Source organism: Dermacentor silvarum, chromosome 3 (assembly GCF_013339745.2).
Source record: "Dermacentor silvarum isolate Dsil-2018 chromosome 3, BIME_Dsil_1.4, whole genome shotgun sequence".
Taxonomy (NCBI): Eukaryota; Metazoa; Arthropoda; class Arachnida; order Ixodida; family Ixodidae; genus Dermacentor; species Dermacentor silvarum.
In genome coordinates, this window is record NC_051156.1 from 173,414,659 (window position 1) to 173,433,422 (window position 18,764).

The 18,764-nt window shown below is 45.2% G+C and overlaps 2 protein-coding genes across 2 annotated transcripts in view; one reads left to right on the forward strand and one right to left on the reverse strand.

Annotated features, from left to right (window-relative positions):
• Positions 1–6,636, reverse strand: part of LOC119446107 (ribosomal RNA small subunit methyltransferase NEP1-like) — a 32,150-nt gene extending 25,514 nt beyond the window's left edge. Inside the window, exons 1-3 of the mRNA XM_037710456.2 lie at positions 6,480–6,636; positions 6,274–6,375; positions 1,200–1,341 (exon numbers count right to left, since the gene is read on the reverse strand). Of these exons, the coding sequence (XP_037566384.1) occupies positions 1,200–1,341; positions 6,274–6,375; positions 6,480–6,614 (379 nt within the window). The 5' untranslated portion in view covers positions 6,615–6,636. The remainder of the gene's footprint in view (positions 1–1,199; positions 1,342–6,273; positions 6,376–6,479) is intronic.
• Positions 6,637–11,649: 5,013 nt separating this feature from the next.
• On the forward strand, positions 11,650–18,206 carry LOC119446108 (uncharacterized). Its single transcript, XM_037710457.2, has 3 exons — positions 11,650–12,355; positions 14,363–14,551; positions 17,482–18,206. Exons 1-3 carry the CDS (start codon positions 12,181–12,183, stop codon positions 17,598–17,600), a joined length of 483 nt encoding a protein of 160 aa, XP_037566385.1. The 5' UTR covers positions 11,650–12,180; the 3' UTR covers positions 17,601–18,206.
• The last annotated feature ends 558 nt before the right edge of the window (positions 18,207–18,764 follow it).

The window sequence follows — 18,764 nt, forward strand, 5'->3', positions numbered from 1 at the left end:
GACAGCGGTTGACCCATCAACCAAGCCAAGCCGCTGGTGCAAACATGCACACCGTCGACAGATATTTCAGACATGGAGGAGACCGCACGTAGACCCACTCTGCTTCTACAACAGCCATCAGTGTAGCCCGTGCATCTGACATCACCCTAGATCACCAATAAGGTCTACAAGTGCAAAATAAGAATGTGCATGGCTGCTGACAGACTTTTTGGACACGGAGAAGACCACACGTGGATCTGATAGCTGATCTGATCCGCAGGAGAGGGCTCCGGAATCGCTACAGTTGTAATGGTTAAAGGTTCTGCTCACTATGGAATTAAGCATTAAAACAACAAATGATACCTAATGTCCTCAGTGAGACACATGTGCCTACAAGCACATCCTTCCTTTAATGAAGCAAGAAGATTTGTAGAAGTGCTGGGTTATTCACTTACTTTGAGGTTTCTGCACAATTTTTTTTTTATTCCACTCTTTGTCTTGCACACACACACAGAAGCTCAACTACATACAACTGCTGCAGCAAAAGATACGCATTCTCAGGTGGAAGTACAGCAGTGTTTTGAAGGGACATTTACATTCATTACATTTGTGCTTTTATTTTTACAGGTACACAATTTACTAGGCATACATATGTATTTCTATTAAAAAGAAGCTTAGTGGAGCTGCATGAAGTAGTCCTGGTGACATCAGACAGGACGCCAATCCGATTGTTCACCCAAGTGACATCACTACTCTTTTCCACGCAGAATGGGCAGAAATGGGTAAACATACAAGGAGTGGGAGTCAATAGCGATGCAGATGTTACCTAATAACAATAACATGGTGTATGCAAAGCAGCTAAATTTGACCCTTGATTAGGTGCATTCGTACACAACTGTCAGAATCGCTTCAGGGCCCTTTAAAGGGAGCCCAAAGGAGGTCAGTACCCTTGAGAAAGACAGTTTCACCAGTTAAACAAATATTCACCTTCATTCAGGGACCGAAGTGGCGCTGTTGCCTTTCTGGGATAGTCATTCTACCAAATAAGCTAACCAGATGGCTAGTAAATAGCAGGGCAAAGCCAAATTGACAACACAAAGCACAGAAATGTTGCAGCTTTGGGCTACTCTCAAGCAAATGTTAACTTTCCGTCTCTGGGATCTTCCTCTATCTACAAAGGTAACTAATTTTTTAATGCCAGGTAGTTTAAATGTACTTGCCCATTAACCCAGAAAACCGCTTGAAGGTTCTAGGTATCCTGGTTTGAGGGTTGATTTCGATGAGGACGTTCTTTTCCGTGCGGACGTACACCTGAAGGAGGCCAGCTCTGTTTAACGGACTGTCAAACAGCATCAGCAGGCACTGCAAATGAACATGACATAACCACATGTCAGGATGAATTGTTATCATATAACCAAAGGGAGAGAGTGGAGAAATCTTTAGATGTGACACACTACTTCAGTAAAGTACTATTTCCACAACAATGACAATTACAGCAGAGCACTAGAGGTGGCAGGAATATCCTACCGAAAAAATAACTCCAGAGTAATGCAAGAACGCCGTCAATAATAGTTATGACAGCGAAGTACTCGTACCTATACTCCATTTCATACTTAGTAGGCAACACTGCAGGAACTACACAAGTAGTTCACTCATACAAATGTATTACTACACACATCTTGCAGTGAATGTGCTTTTGATCTGCTATATGTTTTACTGAGTAGCTTATTATTGTTACGTAAAGAAAATACTATGCACCAGTTGTGTTTACACTGAGATGCAAGGCTCTCAACAAAACGGTGGACAGCTCGCACACAGAATGCCACCGCCCTCCTCCGCATATTTGCACAGTGACGGCTCTCCCCTTTTGGCTTCGGTAGTTGCGTAACATTACCCCCGGCGGTGGAAGCGCCATCTCGGTGCAGCTAGACATGTTGATCAGAGGGAGGGTGGGAGGCTTTGAAAGCCTGCTGACATGAACTATGGCACCGGGTCACATAGCACATACAGGAACAATCTCGTAGTTGACATCCGTGACCTGATGCACAGCACGGTAAAGGGCAATGTACCGGGATAGTAGCTTCTTGGACAAACCTAAACAACGGAACGAGCACCACAGGAGAACCAAAGAACTGGGTGAGAAGCAGGTGACTTGATGCCGGCTGTCATACAGGTGCTTCTCATTGGTCGAGCGGGCGATCTGCCTGGAATGGTCGACACGAGTGATGGCACCACATGCATAATCGCTGGGCGGTACTGTAGCAACAGGGAGTAGAGTGTCCACTGGTAGCGTGGGCTCATGGCCAAAAAGCATGTAGAAGGGTAAATATCCAGTGGTGTCGTGGCGTCTGTGAGGGTGCAATTTAGGCACTCTGTAAGACCGGTTGTTTGAGGGTGATAGGAAGTCGCCAACTTGTGTTGCATTGAGCAGGAGCTCAAGATGTCGATGGCTCTGGACAAAAAGGTGAAGCCCCAGTTCATGGGCAACTGGCGTGGTGCCCCGTAGTGTAAATTAAAGATGTGCAGGAGAAAATCAGCAACATCAGTAGCAGAGCTGGTGGGGAACGCTTGAGTGATTACACTTCTGGTCACATAGTCATAGTCAGTGGGCACAGCAACCCACTTGTTGCCAGATGCTAATTCAGGAAAAGGACCAAGAAGGTCCAAGCCAACACAAAAGAATGGTTCGGTCAGTATGGCGATCGGCTGAAGGGGTCCGGCAGATGAGCATGGGCGGTCATTATTGACGTTACCATTTCTCACAAGCACCAATGTAACGTCGAACAGAACAGGCGAGACCGTGCCATAAGAAGCACCGCCAAACATGGCCGTACGTGCGAGATATGCCGAGGTACCCAGCAATTAGTTCGTCGTGAAGCAAATCAGGGCCACCGGGCTGTACATTCTGGCGGTATAATGTGCCATCCAAGAGGTCGAACATGCGTAATGGCACATTGTTAGGCTCAGATTCAAGGTGGTCAATCATCGATTGCAAGGAAGCATCCCGGCGTTGCTCGTCTCCAATCTGGAGGAATTGAGACATGAAGAGGATGCAGGAGTCAGGTTCGATGTCTGAGGTGCCAGGTTGGTCGACAGGGCAGCAAGAAGCAGTTGGCGTCCTGGTACAGATGGCCAAATTTATACGCAACTCAGTAAGAGTACTTCTGGAGGCACAACACCCAATGACCAAGCCGTCCCGTGGGATCTTTCAGTGAAGAAAGCCAACAGAAGACGTGGTGGTCAGTGACGACACAGAAAGGCCCGCCATGCAAGTAGGGACGAAATTTTACGACCGCCCTGATAAGAGAAAGGCACTCCCGCTCCGTAATAGAGTAGTTGCATTCCGATTTTGACAGCAGACGTCAGGCAAACGCTGCGCCGATGCCATGGCCACAGGCATCCATGTGCACTTTTGTAGGAGCAGCGGGGTAAAAATGAGCTAGGGACATGTGGTCGTCAACCTCGAGGCAAAGAGCCAAGACGTCCTGATTGTAAGCGACGTACGGCTCCGCAGACGCCTGTGCTTAGGTCGCCAGTTCTATTTTGGTACCAAGCTGGCGACGAGAGGTGTTCCCGAAAAGGTTGCGGATCTTCTGCTTGGAAGTGTCCCAGCTGGTAATGTCAGCTTCGTGCGTATCGAACCATACCCGTGGTGTGCCTCAGAGACAGAAGAGAACATTGGAGCACATGAGGGTTCGCTCCCACCTGTAGTTTGTGCTGATGCGTTCATAAAAGTTGATCCAGTCGTCAATGATGACATTGTTGACACCATCCTCCTTCTCGGCTTTGCACCGCAATGGATCTCTCCTTTCGGCCTCAGTAGTCGCGTAGCAATGTATTAGACAGAGTTATGGAGTACACAGTATGGAGTTAATTTTACATGAAACACTATATTGATTGTACGCCTCAAGCCTACAGTGTATAATGTACTATGTTTTGTGTGAATGCAGACAGTCTGCTGGGGAAGTTGTAGAATGAGCATGGACATACCAAGTGTTATTCCGCAAATTTTTCCAGGGTTGAAAGATTCATCACTGTGAAGTGTTCTCTGTGCGGTACTTGCTTCATATATATTTCTAATGCCATGTGTGAAGTCAACATTACGCCAAATTGCGTAGTACATAATAATTTCTTCCTGTCATATGGCACACACCATTTTTTGGTCGCTAATGCAGGAAGTGTGGAACAATGCTTTAGCCTCCACAGCGTTTGCTTTGTATGAAACAGATTAGTGTAGCAACACTCGCCTTAACAGCCCTGCTATAAAATTTCAACAAGGCCAAATAAACAGACTAAGAAATTGTTATATTGGTTACAAAAAGAATTTAGAACATGACAGCTATTGATAAATTTCACCTCCTATTAGGCTACACACACAGGCTGTAAGATTTAGTTACCAAGCTACAGGGAATTGATGAACTTGATCAACAGCTTTTTGTCAAGCTGTCAAACTAGGGTTGCTAACTCTCAGATGTACGAAGTCAGGACAGCAATGGTTGGGGGGCTGCTGGCGATGACCGACCCTGTCACAGTCATTGCCAGGAGCTGCCCAGTCTATATGTGCAATAAAGCTCCGCAATATTTTTAGTCCTAGCATATCACGATTTACAACAAGAAAGGCGCAGTAGTTACCTGGCTAACACAGCTACCAATACGAATAAAGGTACTGTTAACGGTCAGAGCCTGGGGCAGGAGAATAAAGAATGTGCAACCGAGCTGTCAGCATTATAAAAGATTGAACCTCGTCTATTGGTTGTTATTCAGCAGGAAATGTGAAAAAGTCAGGACTTTTGTCCGCCCCGACTGGATCCTGTCCGGACAAGGGACATTTACTCAAAAGTCGGGACCATTCCACTAAATTCTGTATGGTTGGCAGCCTGATGTCAAACATTGCTTACAGAATTCTACTTCAAGTAATGCAATGCACTTGTCAATTTTGACACAATGGGTGTCTAAAAAAAATAAGTACTGAGTGCAACTTTAGCTTCTCCCACATTAGCCTGCGTATATTCTTACAGTGCTTTTCACTGGCCCATCTGGAGCAGGATTTTTGTTCTGCAGCAGCGAAACCCGATTTCACTGGTCGATCTGGAGCGGATTCACGCTTTCCACTAGTTGTTTCAGATCAACCCACACCCCGCCAGATCGCTCTCACTTGCTCTGTTAACAAGGCACAGATTTGGGCAGAAATAGGGAGAAGCATACCTCACTTCTGCTTCCTGTGGGATGGCAACTTTGGTTTCCAAGGAAATGTACAGAGCGGAAGTCGGTTTGTGTGACGTCTGTGCAGACTTCCAGTATGATTCACTGCGATCATTTTTGCTCTCCACTAGCAGATTTGGACTGGCGAAATCCGAGCAGCCACTCCAGAACGAACAGTGAAAAACACCATTAGTGTTTTAGCAGCATACATACAAGAATACCTAGTCAATTCAGACTGACCATCCACCGATGAGTGGCTACCTGTTCAATCTTTTACAGATTTAGGACAGTGCGTGCAAATGGCCTTATTGTTTATTAGGAACATTGGACATAGCACCCACAGGTTCCGACACTAGTACAAGGTGCATGGTGAGGCCAGCTTGCTTTCAGACAGAAGCTCGAGTAAAGTAGTGAATGTCTCCCTCCTGAACATTATTGCTTCGAAAGCTTAAAACAATGCATAACGAAAGGAACCACATGCTTACTACCAAAAATCGAAACAAAAGCTTCCTGTGTGATAAGTGATGTATACACACTTTTCACACATTCTTTCACATTTATGGAGCCATGGCTTTAAACCCAGCACATGGCCACCACATCGACTGACATCAATATCAACGTTAATACTTTTATTTTAGCACAGCCCAACTTAAAGAAGTGGAAAAAAAAATACAAATCTGGCAAAGCACACATGCTGTACATACTGGACTTTTTATTTAAGTCTCTGCTTTTTTCAGAAAATCGCCAAGCATTCTTTTCGTTTGCCCTTTTCTGGGTTTCTCCCCGCGTGCGCACACTCTGCAAATCGTCTCTGCTATATTGCTGCTTTCTTGCAGTTCCTTAGGGTGGGAAACTTCTGTGCACCGCCGGTAAAGAACCGGTGGCAAGGTTTGCTGACTGCTTTCGCTTCAAGAACGCCGAATTCCCTCGATATCAACGTGCAGCTTAAAATTTGAGCGTGCGCTACAGCGCTCCCTTAACCTAGGTGTGCGAATGCCGTATGTCACTGGTGAATTCTCATACCTCGCGGTCTACGAACTCTGGTCTCGACTGCCTCGTACGTCGCGTACGCGATTTGTCGCGTTCTCTCACCTGGTGAGTAATGTCCGGCCGACAGAAAGCCGGGTCTTTCTTGAACTTTCGCATCTGCTGGATGTGGTCATCGCAGTTGAGCAGTTCAAATGACTTGCCGACCTAAGCGAGCCACATAAACAGCAAAGGCACATGTCAGTATCGGTCCACAACGCTCACACGTGGGTTGCACGTATCCAACTAAATGTCGTCAGCGCATAGCTCACCTTGACAGACTCGAGGTTAGCCTTTTCCAAAACGACAATGAGCCGCTTTTCTTGACTTTTGATGTGCTTAGGAACGTCAAACTTCGTAAATTCTCCACTGTCGTCGACAGCTTCACGCTTTCTCTTAGCCGCCATGATAACAACAGTGTCGTGTTGCCAGCTGAAGTTTGGGACCTCGCTGAACAGGCGATGATTGCAAAAACGAGCGCGAAAATTAAAGTCGGTTTTGACTTCTCAGTCAATGGACACAACAAAACTGCATAATAATTAGAATAATTACAGAGTTTTATATCTCAAGCTACTTCTGGGGGTTTTAGAGATGTCGTGTTTGGCCGCTTAGGATTCTATAATCTGCCGAAATATCAAAGACAGCATCTTATAGTATGGATTTTGTTGTTGTTTATTCAAATAAAGCTCTTAGGGAAGTGGCACATTATAATTAGATTATTGGCCTACTGATAAGTGCACGAATGCGTCCAAAAGTTAGAATGGGTGAGGACGTGCCTTCAAAAATTAAGATGCTAGTATCACATGGACTATCTTCACCGCTATTTTTCTAGATTCCCTTTACTGCATCAAGCTGACCGCCACATTTTCGGCATCCCTTGTCAGATAAATCTTAAGAGAAAGCTTTACTTCTTTGGCTCCTGTTGAAATGCATGGAAGCTGAGAAATCGTAAATCGTTTCGCCCGAAGCTTCGCAGCAATTTTTTTTTACTTATAGTAGTATACAACATAAAAAAAAAAAAAGAAAACAGCAGTTGGCAACAAAGGCACACGGACCGCGCGGGGTTGTGTTACTCCGCCAGCCGATCACGGAAGCAAGCAAAATCGTCGTCACGCGACCTTTTCAAAATGACCTCGTACTTAATACAACTGTAATTGTTGTACTTGTACGTACCCTTATAATAGACCAATGAAAAAAATATAAAATTATGCGCTTATAAGTTTATTTTTGTGGTTACCACCTTATTTAGATAACCGAGAAAACTTGAAGTACGAACTATTTGCAGCCTCGCGGAGAAACAGTGTCAGGCGGTTATGAGAGCGTGGTCTTGGCTTCACTGCATACTTAAGTTGTATCCGACTATAGGTCGTCATCTTCGTAACAGAAATTATTGAACATCACAAAATAAAAATTAGACAAGGTTGTGTGCAGTACGTATAACATTCCGGCAGAACCTATCAGAGGCGTAGCCAGAAATTTTGTTCGAAAGGGGGGGGGGGGGGGGGGGCTCAGGTTGCATCGCGGCCTCCTTCTTATAGAATTTGTCGAGGGATCACATACATGAATAATAACTGCATTGCCATTGCCAATGCAATTGTATATAGAAGCTGCAAACGAATTATTGAACGCTACGCACTGTGAATACAAGTAAAGTATGTATTTTTCTCATAAAAAAGATGTTCGTATGTCCCCAAAATTGTGGCAGAAAGAAGTGATATCAATGCTTCCGCATTTTTTGTCTATTTAACGAGCACAGAAAATATCACGCGAACTTTAAAACTATATCAGTTCAAAACCAGCAACGCAGTGCATGCAGCTTATATGAAAAACGTAAAGCTAGACCATGCAATTAACAAGTTGAGGACAAATATTTCAATGAATCTATGTCATTCATGAGCCTTGTTTACATGATGTACATATGCTACGGCCAGGGAAAAACCTCAATGACGCTGTCCTTCGTTGCAATGAATTGCGCAGGAGCAGCTGTTACCAGTCGTGTATTGTGAGTAATTGCACCGAAATTATAGTCGCAACAGTGAGTACATATAAAAAGCAGGCGTTCTCCAAAATATACATTATAAATGCGAAGATAGAATGGAATATACAAATGCGAAGATACAACTTGATAAAGGGCACAAAAAGTGTCGCTGGAAACAAAGTTCACTGCTTCTATACACAAAACCTCGCAACAAGATATTTAAATGTACGTAAAAGTCTCCAATAAATCTACGTATCTAAGCAAACGTCACGGTACTTAATGCGTCAAGCAAGACAAATAAACATGTTGCTCAGTCACAGATAGTAAACTTTACGCATAGAAAGGCAGACGATCCAGGCAAGAACAATACTATGATCGGAGAAATCATGATATGTACTTGGGCCATGCTGCGGTCGGGACAGCACCATATGGGTAGAATAATAGAGGAAGGTGCAGAAAGAAACTTCGGACGCGTTAATTGATGCCGACGTCGCTGTGGGCGTATAAAAGATCCAGCCTAACCATGCGTTCCTTAGACATTGCAGAGTGCAAGTATTTTAGTAATCTCATGTTTGAAAATATTTTCTCTGCGCTGGCAGTGGTCACGAGAAGGGCGACTAGAATCTGCACCAGTTTGTACATATTCACATAGAACCTGCAGTCGCAATGAGAAAGGGCCTCTATTCCGTTGCTAAACCTAAAAACACTCCTTCGATGTCATTGGCATCCTTGTTTAGGTACCTTGCACAAACAGTAAGCTATTTGATTCCAGCAATATCCGTTGTTTCGTCAGCAAGTACGGAGAAGTAGCTGCAGCGTTTACTTTTGCATCTAGGCTTTCTTTGATAATTTCACCAAAAATTTCTATAATTTGGTTTTGTACATCTGGGCTTAAATACGAGGCATTACTGGGGCAACTTTCCAAATGGTTCTTCAGATATGTATCTCCACAATCAGCTCGCATGCGAAGAAGCGCTTTGAAAATGCCAGTATTTTCAGCCAGGGCTTTGCTTTAATCCATAGGACCACTGTTCCTATGGCCACGGAGAGCCCGACTTTGTCGCCCGCAAAAAAGAACTGTCTCAATAATAGGCCGCTAATTTTCGTCTGTTTTCTCTTATTTTACTTTGCCTGCTCTGGTCCAGCTGATCGATCAAATTGGGCGCGCTTCCTGAAAATGTTTGGAGAAATTTATCAGCTGCCAGCTGACAGTCACGGTGATATTTAGTATTTTCGTGTATGGAAGATTACGAGCGCGTGCGTCCATCTCTGGAACGGCGTGAATACGAGGGCTCCAGTGCGCGCTTGTTGGCCCAAGTTTATAAGAACATTAAACCCGTAAAGTTCCATAATTGAAAATCTGAAGCATGGCTTTGGAAATGTCAGTGCACTTTTCGCGTCAAAAGTTTATGAGAATTTTATACCCACAAAGTTCGGAATTGAAATCCATGCGCTCCGTAGATTCCACGGCAGCTGCGAGATGCCGCGACGCGCCCACTCGCTATCGAAAAGCCCTTGAAACTTTGTGCTCGGATACGGCTCCTTGCGTTATGTGACTCCAAGCGCAGAAGCATTGGCACGAAATCCAGCCCGAGTTCGCAATGTTCGTGCCGAAATGTCTTTCCGAGCATGAAAAAAAAAAAAAAAAAAAAGAACATTGTGACAAAATTCCTAATGATTCCCGGCACCGGTGGTTGTTTTGGTGGGCGCCGGGAAAAAAATTCAGGGAGGGCTGAAGCTGTCGACCGTTGCCGAAATAAAAGAAAGAAACACACGTATGCAAAAATGTAAACTTTTTGTCAGTCTTGAATAAATATATTGTTGCCCGCATAAGAATTTAGGTGTTTTGATTTTAACGACGTTCGCGGGCTAACGGAATTGGACACGTCCGTAGATGAGACGACAGCGTGATAAAGCTGTGCCCGCCTGTCATGACATGTTTCATCATGCCGTGCGTGTAAGAATCGGCCCACGTGCTAAACGTCGTGCATAAACAACCACATTGTTATACGCACTATACGCAAGGCCGTCGTCTTGATACATGGGAAGCGCCGAGTTGTACACGCGTACGGAGCTATACGTTTGTTATTGCGTCGTTGGTCGCACTGCGCATGTTCAAAGCAGCTGTTTTTAACGCCGCGCTGACACTTGTCACTTCGTCTCATTGCAATGGAGCGCGCGTGAATCGCGTCACGTCGGCAAGACGAGCATTGCCCGCTCAGAAAGCAAGCTCTCGTTCCTCGTATGCAGTGATTGGATCAGGCGGGATTGAATCAGGCGGGATTGGTCTGATTGGATCAGATGTACTCGCCGTCATAGTCGCGCTGTAAAATCGTGCGCTTAATTTAAATAAATTCTGGGGTTTTAGGTGCCTGAACCGCGATCTTATTACAAGGCACGCCGAAGTGCACGACTCCAGAATAACTTGGGCCAGCGGGGGTTATTTAACGTGCAACCAATGCACCGTGCACGAACCTTTTTTCATTCCGCTCCCATCGAAGTGTGCACCGTCGCGGCTGGATACGAACCGGCGACCTAGAGCTCAGCATAGAGCACTGCACGGGCCGATTTTTGCGACCCGGGCCCGGCCCGGGCCCGTTTTTACATTGGGCGGCCCGCCCGAGCCCGATCAAAACATTTATGGCCAGACCCGGGCCCGGCCCGGGCCCGGAAATAATCTACGTTACCCGCCCGGCCCGCCACCCCTTTACCTTAAGCCCGAGCCCGGCCCGAGCCCGGCTCGAAACCGGCCCGAACCCGGCCCGAGACCAAAAATACATGTTTTTTCAGAGTTGAGAAGCCCGAGAATAACTCGCAGAAAGCCCGAGCCCGGCCCGGGCCCGCGTCAAAAAACCCGAGCCCGGCCCGGGCCCGGGTCAAAAAGCACACGCCGTGCCCGAGCCCGGCCCGAGCCCGTGAAAAAACTGCTCTACCCGGCCCGGCCCGGCCCACGGGCCGGGCCGGGCCCGGGCTTTCGGGTAAGCCCGAGCCCGTGCAGTGCTCTAGCTCAGCAGCACAACTTCATAGCCACTGAACTACCGTAGTGGGTCGGCACGCAATCCCAACCACTATTGTACGAGGGCCAATATTGTTACGGTGAAGGGGAAGAAGAAGGTGATACGAACTAGAGGAAGATGAAGACTATGGCCGTTGCCGGAACGCCATATATATAGACCAGTTCTAAATATACATTATTCTCGTAGCAACATTGAGAGCACCAAATAATAAATTCATCGGCATATAGTATAAACAATAAACTGTCATAGTTTTAGTACTATACGAGGAAGAGAACCTTCAGGCTGCTAATTACTTTGGCACTCGAATATAATTCTAGAATCAAATTGGATCTGTCAGAATCCTTAACAAAACTCCCTATTATATGCGGGATTGCAGATAATTGGAGAACTCAGCTTAATTAGAGAATATACTAATCGCTCCTGTATACTTAGTGCGTGCTCTCGCAGAACAACGCCATACGGCGCTGTTTTGACACTTGTCAGCGCGTCACATCGCGTCAAGGCTCACGCGCATCGCATCACGTCAGCACGAATCACGAACCGCGGACGGGCACGTGGCAAGCTCTCATTCCACGCGAAGCGATTGGTCATTCGGGTAAGGTGACGCACGCGCTTACGCGCCATTTCCCAATTATAGCGAACCACTAACAAAAGTGGCGCTGCCACACGCAGGAACTACATATTTATACATGTCATAAAGATATCGGGTGCATGTACCACAGCTGAAGTCCGTCGCTAACGCCTAATCAGTCCTATTCATATCTCCCGTGTGCTTGATACTATATGCGCCCGCCCGCTTGGACTTTCGTGGCCACGGCAGGCACCGACCACATCACACTGGTATCTTGATTAGACACGCATTGCGAATTGTGGACTGTTCGGTTGACGACGTTTTGCCGCATCGGCCTCCTCACTTCCCCGTGACGCTCTGGCAGAGTGTTTTAAGGGTCTGCTGGAGTAAGTTGCGTGGCTTTCACGATGACTGGACTGACGAGGAATTTCAGGGGAAGCAGGGGAAGTCCTGTCAGCGCTGACGACTCTTCGTCGACCAGTGGCGAGGTCGGGGTCCGCCGTCTGTCCATCATCTCCGAGAACATCGTGCGGCTCAACAGGTTCCTGGCCCTTCTTACGCTCCGCCTGGGATCCGTGCAAGGTTATCGTTTCTTTATTTTCGTTATTATCGTATTGAATTTTGCGTTGCGTTTTGCCGTAAAATACTGTAGCAGAATGTGCATCTTGGCGCGTTGGTTGCAATTGCAGCGTGAAGTGTAGACAAGAGAGATTGAAGAACGCAGGACGAGCGTTGACCCTCAAATGCAGGATTTAGTTGAGAAGTATCACGAAATACCATGTCATAAGAGCCCTTCTTAAGCAAATAATGGTGCTCCCTGTACCATATTGCAATAGAACTCTGGCTAACGCAGGCGTCTTTCGTTTTCTTGATGTGAAAAGATTCGATGATTTCGCTAGTTGTTTGATTCAACTCTCTTCGGCATCCACAACTATAAGAGTGAGCAACCGTAAGTGTGAAAGTGGGAAGCCAGCTGCGATGCACTGTATTTATTTAGTGATCAATTATTTCCTTTTAATCTTACGTCGAGGTACCTGCTACTCTGACCTACATAGGATTAATACTATAATTGCGTAAAATATTCAGGTTGGCTAGCTGGTTCGTAATCATGTGTCCGGAGCACGTGACTTTGACTGCCCATACAAAGCCAAAAACGTTTTCAGATGACTTCGTTAATGAAGCATCTGTCTTGCTCACAAGTGAATCATTTGTTTGTCCGTCGACTTTAATTGTTAAGTGACTGTACTGTAGGGCTACTTTCTTGGTATTGCGCATCCTCCTTTTCCTAATTTTAATACGCCTGCACGTCGTCTAGTTTGTTTCTTGAAGTTGAGAGACAAAACTAATTTCTTACAACTTGTCTCTCTATGTTCATACCGTCGCATGCAATTGTGCTGAATACGTGCGACACGGTATATACAGACGAAACATGAGTTCCTGGTCTTGTGCAGGCTTCAATATTTTTTGTTGCCAATTACTCTGCACATATTGATCAATTCTTCCCAGATTACAAACTGTGTGATTTCAACTTGACCCCATGCCCGCAACTAGTAAATTTTTCGGATCACGGTACTCAAAAACGTCGCATCCAATGAAGCCGCCTTCGGATTCAAATGCCGCAGTGGATACTTTCCCCACCTTACGTCCCGTAATTACTTTCCAAAGCCCCAGACTGAAATGCGAGGTCGCTACAAAATTTAACTTCTTCGGCGACTTATAATTCCGGGCTCTGAAAACGTTTGCGTTTGGCTGTAGACATTTCTTTATATTTATTTCCGATTCCCGCACGGCAAGCATCTCTTTGCGAGAAACAGTAGGAATGGGTGCAGTGTTCTTACTTTTACCAGCATAGCTTTGCTTCCAATAAGTTTATCACGGTGATCATGTATGGTACGCACGGGACATGCTGTCTTGACAAAGCATTACGAGACATTTAGGTACGTCACCTAAGCATTTCTACCAAGCATTTTTTCTCTTTCGACAAAAGGGACATCGGCTGAGAAAGTGCAAAGTGAAGGACCCCAACCCCATAGGGCGCAAATTTCTAGTTTGACGGAATGTTTCGATTTTTCGCAACGCCCACAAAATTTTTCTCCCGGCTGTTTCTGTTGCTACTCTCTTTAATTACTACCAGAATCATTGCTGGCACACTGTTCCTGCTGTTATTAGAATACATAATTAGCATTGCTGCTCTTATATACGAGCACGAGAGGCAACTGATGCCGATGTATTGCTATGTTAGCCACCTAACTCGAAATGGATCTTTGTTTCTTGATTCTATTTGCTACTCCAATAAGTTGGCTGCACACTTTTCGGAAGGGCTTAAAGCTCGAGGTATTTATCAATGCCTCTCGTGCAGTGAACGAGTACCTTGTGAGTGGGAGCAGGGCCTTCTGGTCACAAGTGCACGCTTGATGCTCATTAGCTTGCGTGTGCCGTTCTATCGTCTTTATTTCTTTCCGTTTTTTTTTTCGTATCGTGCTGTCACAGTGCTTCCTCTATATGAAGTTAATTATACAGGTTATATAATTTCAATCGTGTTGGGATAAAAGAATAAGTCCTTATATCCTACGTACGCTTTGCTTTCAGGACGTCATCTTTCGCCCGAAGGATCTACCAGGCGTTCCTGTTGCGAGAAGCACCGGGACTGGTTGCAAAAAGGCGACAACAGACTCTGTCACGTGACTGAGTCGTCGGGAACACTGCTGCTGAGGACGTCAAGAGCCGGTCGCGACGAAACTACATGCTGTCCGGCAATACGTTCACCTCGAAGAATCGGTGCGTGCCAACATAAGTTACTCTCTGAAAGGAGCCGCAATCGTAATGCTGTGCGAAAGACCTGGCGCTTTACGGGTGGACATTCGCTCGAACAAAAGAACGTGCACCGCAAGATAACCAAACGTCACCGGAAGAACTGACGGCACTGTGAAAGGAGTAATTTAGCATAACAGATACGTATCAACGTACGCAGACACAAGCAATGTAATTTAACGCCGATGGCGACATCCTGCGAGGGCGTGCTTAAAAGCGAAGCGTGATTAACTCTAATTGCAACGACTCACTGTATAATTATCTTACCAGCTGACGTAAACGTGTCGGTATAGTGACATAATCGCGAAGGCATTTCTGCTTTTTTCTAGTCTTCTCTCTCTCTCTCTTTTTCCGGATAGTATCGCGCAACGCAGAAACGGTGCGCGCTGTGGTTGACCATAGCGCCACAAGAGGTCGCAACCGATGTCCGACGATACTAGTACTGAACACGTCTTCCGTAATTCCATTGGGCGTACAGCACACTTCAACGATGCTAAAGCTATCTAATAAGCTCGCACAAATGGCTGAGATCACGTGGCTGGTGCGTGGTGAGTGTAGACCTGTGCGGTCTGTGACCACTTTTCCGAATGGTCAGCAACAGGCGTCAAGCAATTAAAAATACCGTTTCAACCCATTATTTGTGCCAGCAAGCATTTTAAGCCCTTTCGTGCCCTGGGCGAGCTGCGTTCATTCACTGGGTTCTGGTAAAAACGGCCAAGGACTAGCCCAGCTCGTGAGGGGTGCTTTGCATTTTTAACGCGATAGCATTAAGGGCCTCGTGTCGCAGAAAATCTGGCGTCGGCGTGGGTGCGCCGGCGTCGGTGGCTGAGGAAATCATCCTGAACAACCCCAACCGCGCAGGCCCTCCGCGTGGCGCAAGGCGTTAGTGAGCAAAATTGAATTTCTCAAAATAAAATTCGTCAGAAAAATCGTAAAGCACGACTTAACCCCAATTAACCTACAGACATGATAGCGTCGGACTGTAATTTGACTGTACGATAAAACATAATTCTGTTACGAGGAAACTCAAACATAAAGCCCTTTTCCAGCATTTCTACCATGCCAACAGTGGCGCGCCCGGGTAAGGGACTTGCAAAAACGCCATCGAGATGGCTCTCGCCTCCTCGGCAGCGTAGGCAACGTTTATAGAACCTGCAAAGAAGTTCTATAAACGTTGAGCGTAGGGAGCGTAAAACGTCAGCGGCGCGCAGAGGCGAAGGTGGAGAAAAATGAAAGCTGCAGTTGCCGGGAAGCCTGACAAGCATTCAGGGATCTTTGAATGCTATCGCGTTCCACTCTTAAATGCGAAGCTTAAGGTGGTGGTCCCACTCCGGCGGCACGAACCCCCCCCCCCCCCCCCCCCCCCCTTTCAGTACTTTTGGAGCAATCGTGGCGGCTCTTCTACTTAGGATATAAAGTTGTATCTACCATAAAAAAGCTTAGTTCTTGTCGATTCTAACTACATATAACATAAAGAAATTGATTAATGTGATTTAGACATAAATGTTCAAGAACAAGCATGAGATATATGGTTTTTGCGAACTGTGTCTCAGTTGTTACCATATTTAGAAGGAACTACCGTATTTACTGTATTGTGGCGTTCTCTGTAGCTTTATGACATATTTATCCATTTCCTAGATGCCGAAAAATATTGTTCAAGTTTTACTTTTTGGATAATTTGCTTTTGAAGATTGCCAAATATCGCAACTTCTGTTGTAAACAGCCCGGCAACTATACGCTCAAGGAAGCTAAATTTTAGATAAATTAGAGTTAAAGGAATTTCCATTTAGGATCGACGCAAAATTTCATTCATGTACCTCTATTAGTTTTCCCAATAACGCGACCGAAATTAAGCAATGTTTAGAATTCTGGTCCTACTTTTGCCCATTTTTGCGGGAAGGTACTAAAGCTACGAAGCTGCGGTTTAAAACTAATAAAGGTACATGAATGAAATTTTGCGTCCTAAATGGAAATTCCTTCAACTCTAATTTATCCAAAATTTAGCTTCCTTGAGCATGTAGTTCGGGCTGTTTACAACAGAAGTTGCGATATTTGGCAATCTTCAAAAGCAAGTTATCCAAAAAGTAAAAATTCAACATTATTTTGCTGCGTCTAGGAAATCGATCAATATGTCCTAAAGCTACAGAGCCAGCCGCAATGCAGTAAATACGGCAGTTTCTTCTAAATATGGTCACAACTGAGACACAGTTCGCAAAAACCATGTATCTCATGCTTGTTCTTGAACATTTATTTCTAAATGACATTAATCAATTTCTTTATATTATATATAGTTGGAATATACAAGAATTTAGCTTTTTTATGGTACTATATACGACAACTTTATATCCTAATTAGAGCCGCCACGGTTGCTCCAAAAGTACTAAAAACGGGGGGCTCGTGCTGTCGGAGTGAGACCGCCACCTAGATAGAGAGAGCACAGTTTCGCGCACACTTGAAGTTTCGCACCAAGTCTACACACGGTCGTCAAGACCTGTCGACTTCAGGTACTGTAACAACGCTTTCATTTCTGTGCCATCGACGCGTACGCCCATAATACAAGAATCTTCATTTCGGAAAATGGTCTAGAGTTCAGCTGGTTCAGTGCTGTCCGCGGAGAGTTTCACACTCGACGTCGTACTGGAGACAGAGACATAAGATGTGTCCATTTGTTTTTATAGTTCCACAAGAGTTGCACATGGGCGTATCCCCATTCCAATGCGGAACGCGTAGGCCTTTCTAAATGTCACCCCGAGCCAGAGGAGGCACAAAATAGTGTCACCTCAGAGCGGGAAACTTTTGATGCACTTGTAGCTTTAGGGATGGATCAAGTAAATGAAGATGACACTTAACGGGAGGTTCTTACTATACAGTCTAAAGGTTTGTGTGCCCTTTTGCAGAACCAACTTATTCCATGACTCTCTTACTCCGAGAACACATCAGTACTGGAACCTCCTTCCTGCATCCATCGCCACCTTTCTGGACACCACGAACTTCAAGGCAGCCTTGCATAACATAGTTTCTTATTTTTGTTTTATTCCTAATTCCACTGCTTTAGCTAGGGATTCGAGTCCTAACGGCTGTGAAATAAATCAGTGAATAAATAAACATAAATTTCTGAAACCTAGTCTTTTGCAACGCAACCTCATTAGCGTAATGGGCCGACACGTTGGGCCTATTGATGGTTCATCTTTGATTCCCTGGCAGTATGAGATGATTGCACTTAGGAAAGAAGTGAAATCAGCGTCTGGACAAAAAATTGTATTGGTTTTGTTTTTGCTAACCCGTCCGCGCAATCACGTGCTTTGGAGTTACTGGCAGATGCTGCTTTGGAATGTAGAATACTAACATTTCACGTAGATGAATATGTGCCACGATGACTGTAGTGACCCTAACCTTGTGTTTTCTACAATAAAAGTACATCGATATATGTACAGTCTGTCTCACATTTAGGGGAAAACTGCAAGGCGCTCCGAGTTTTCCCCTAAGTGTGACACAGACTGTACCTACATATTCATTAAATAGTGTTGCTTTTGAAACAATGTGCGGAAACAACCAGCAATAAAGAAATTACTTTCTTTTTGATTTTGTAGAACACCCAGAACCTGCAATAAAATTGCATTCTATTGTCTGTGTTCATTCTTCGGTTCTGTCTCCCTTATGCACAAAACACGTGGCCAAAAATTGTTCACGTGGCCCATCTGGGTTGTACAAGCCACGTATATAGTCACATCCCAGTCAACATATGCTGCATCCCTTATGGTTGCTTGTAATAAAGCATTGTATTTGTGAACTCGCTTCTCTAGATACTGTTTAAATACAGTTAAGAAGCTATTATAGCCTCCTCGCTGTTGAGAAAGATTTAGTTTATACTGGCGATAGCCATGACAGCAAATGCGGAATGATTATTCATTTTTTTCTTTGTCTAACTCTCCCGGGAACTTTTTAGGCAAGGTGACGAGGGAGCTTCTCATCAAGGAGCAAGAAGATCCCAGTCTCAAAGAAATACGGAATACGGTGAAGTGCACGCCCATTTACTCTGATAAATACATTAGCACTTCACAACGAGTTTACGTAATTTACATTGCGGTTATATCATGTTACGGAGTGAAGAGACTGCTACTTCACTGAGAGAGATATATTGTGGTTGTGAAGAGGAAGAGGCGCTATTGACATTTCCTCC

What these genes read in the sequence shown, in the direction of transcription:
- LOC119446108 (XM_037710457.2), top strand. Translation starts at nt 12,181, where the DNA reads ATGACTGGACTGACGAGGAATTTCAGGGGAAGCAGGGGAAGTCCTGTC. An exon ending in CCGCCTGGGATCCGTGCAAG is followed by an intron (nt 12,356 to 14,362) that starts GTTATCGTTTCT and finishes CTTTGCTTTCAG; the next exon opens with GACGTCATCTTTCGCCCGAA. An exon ending in ACGTTCACCTCGAAGAATCG is followed by an intron (nt 14,552 to 17,481) that starts GTGCGTGCCAAC and finishes GCCCTTTTGCAG; the next exon opens with AACCAACTTATTCCATGACT.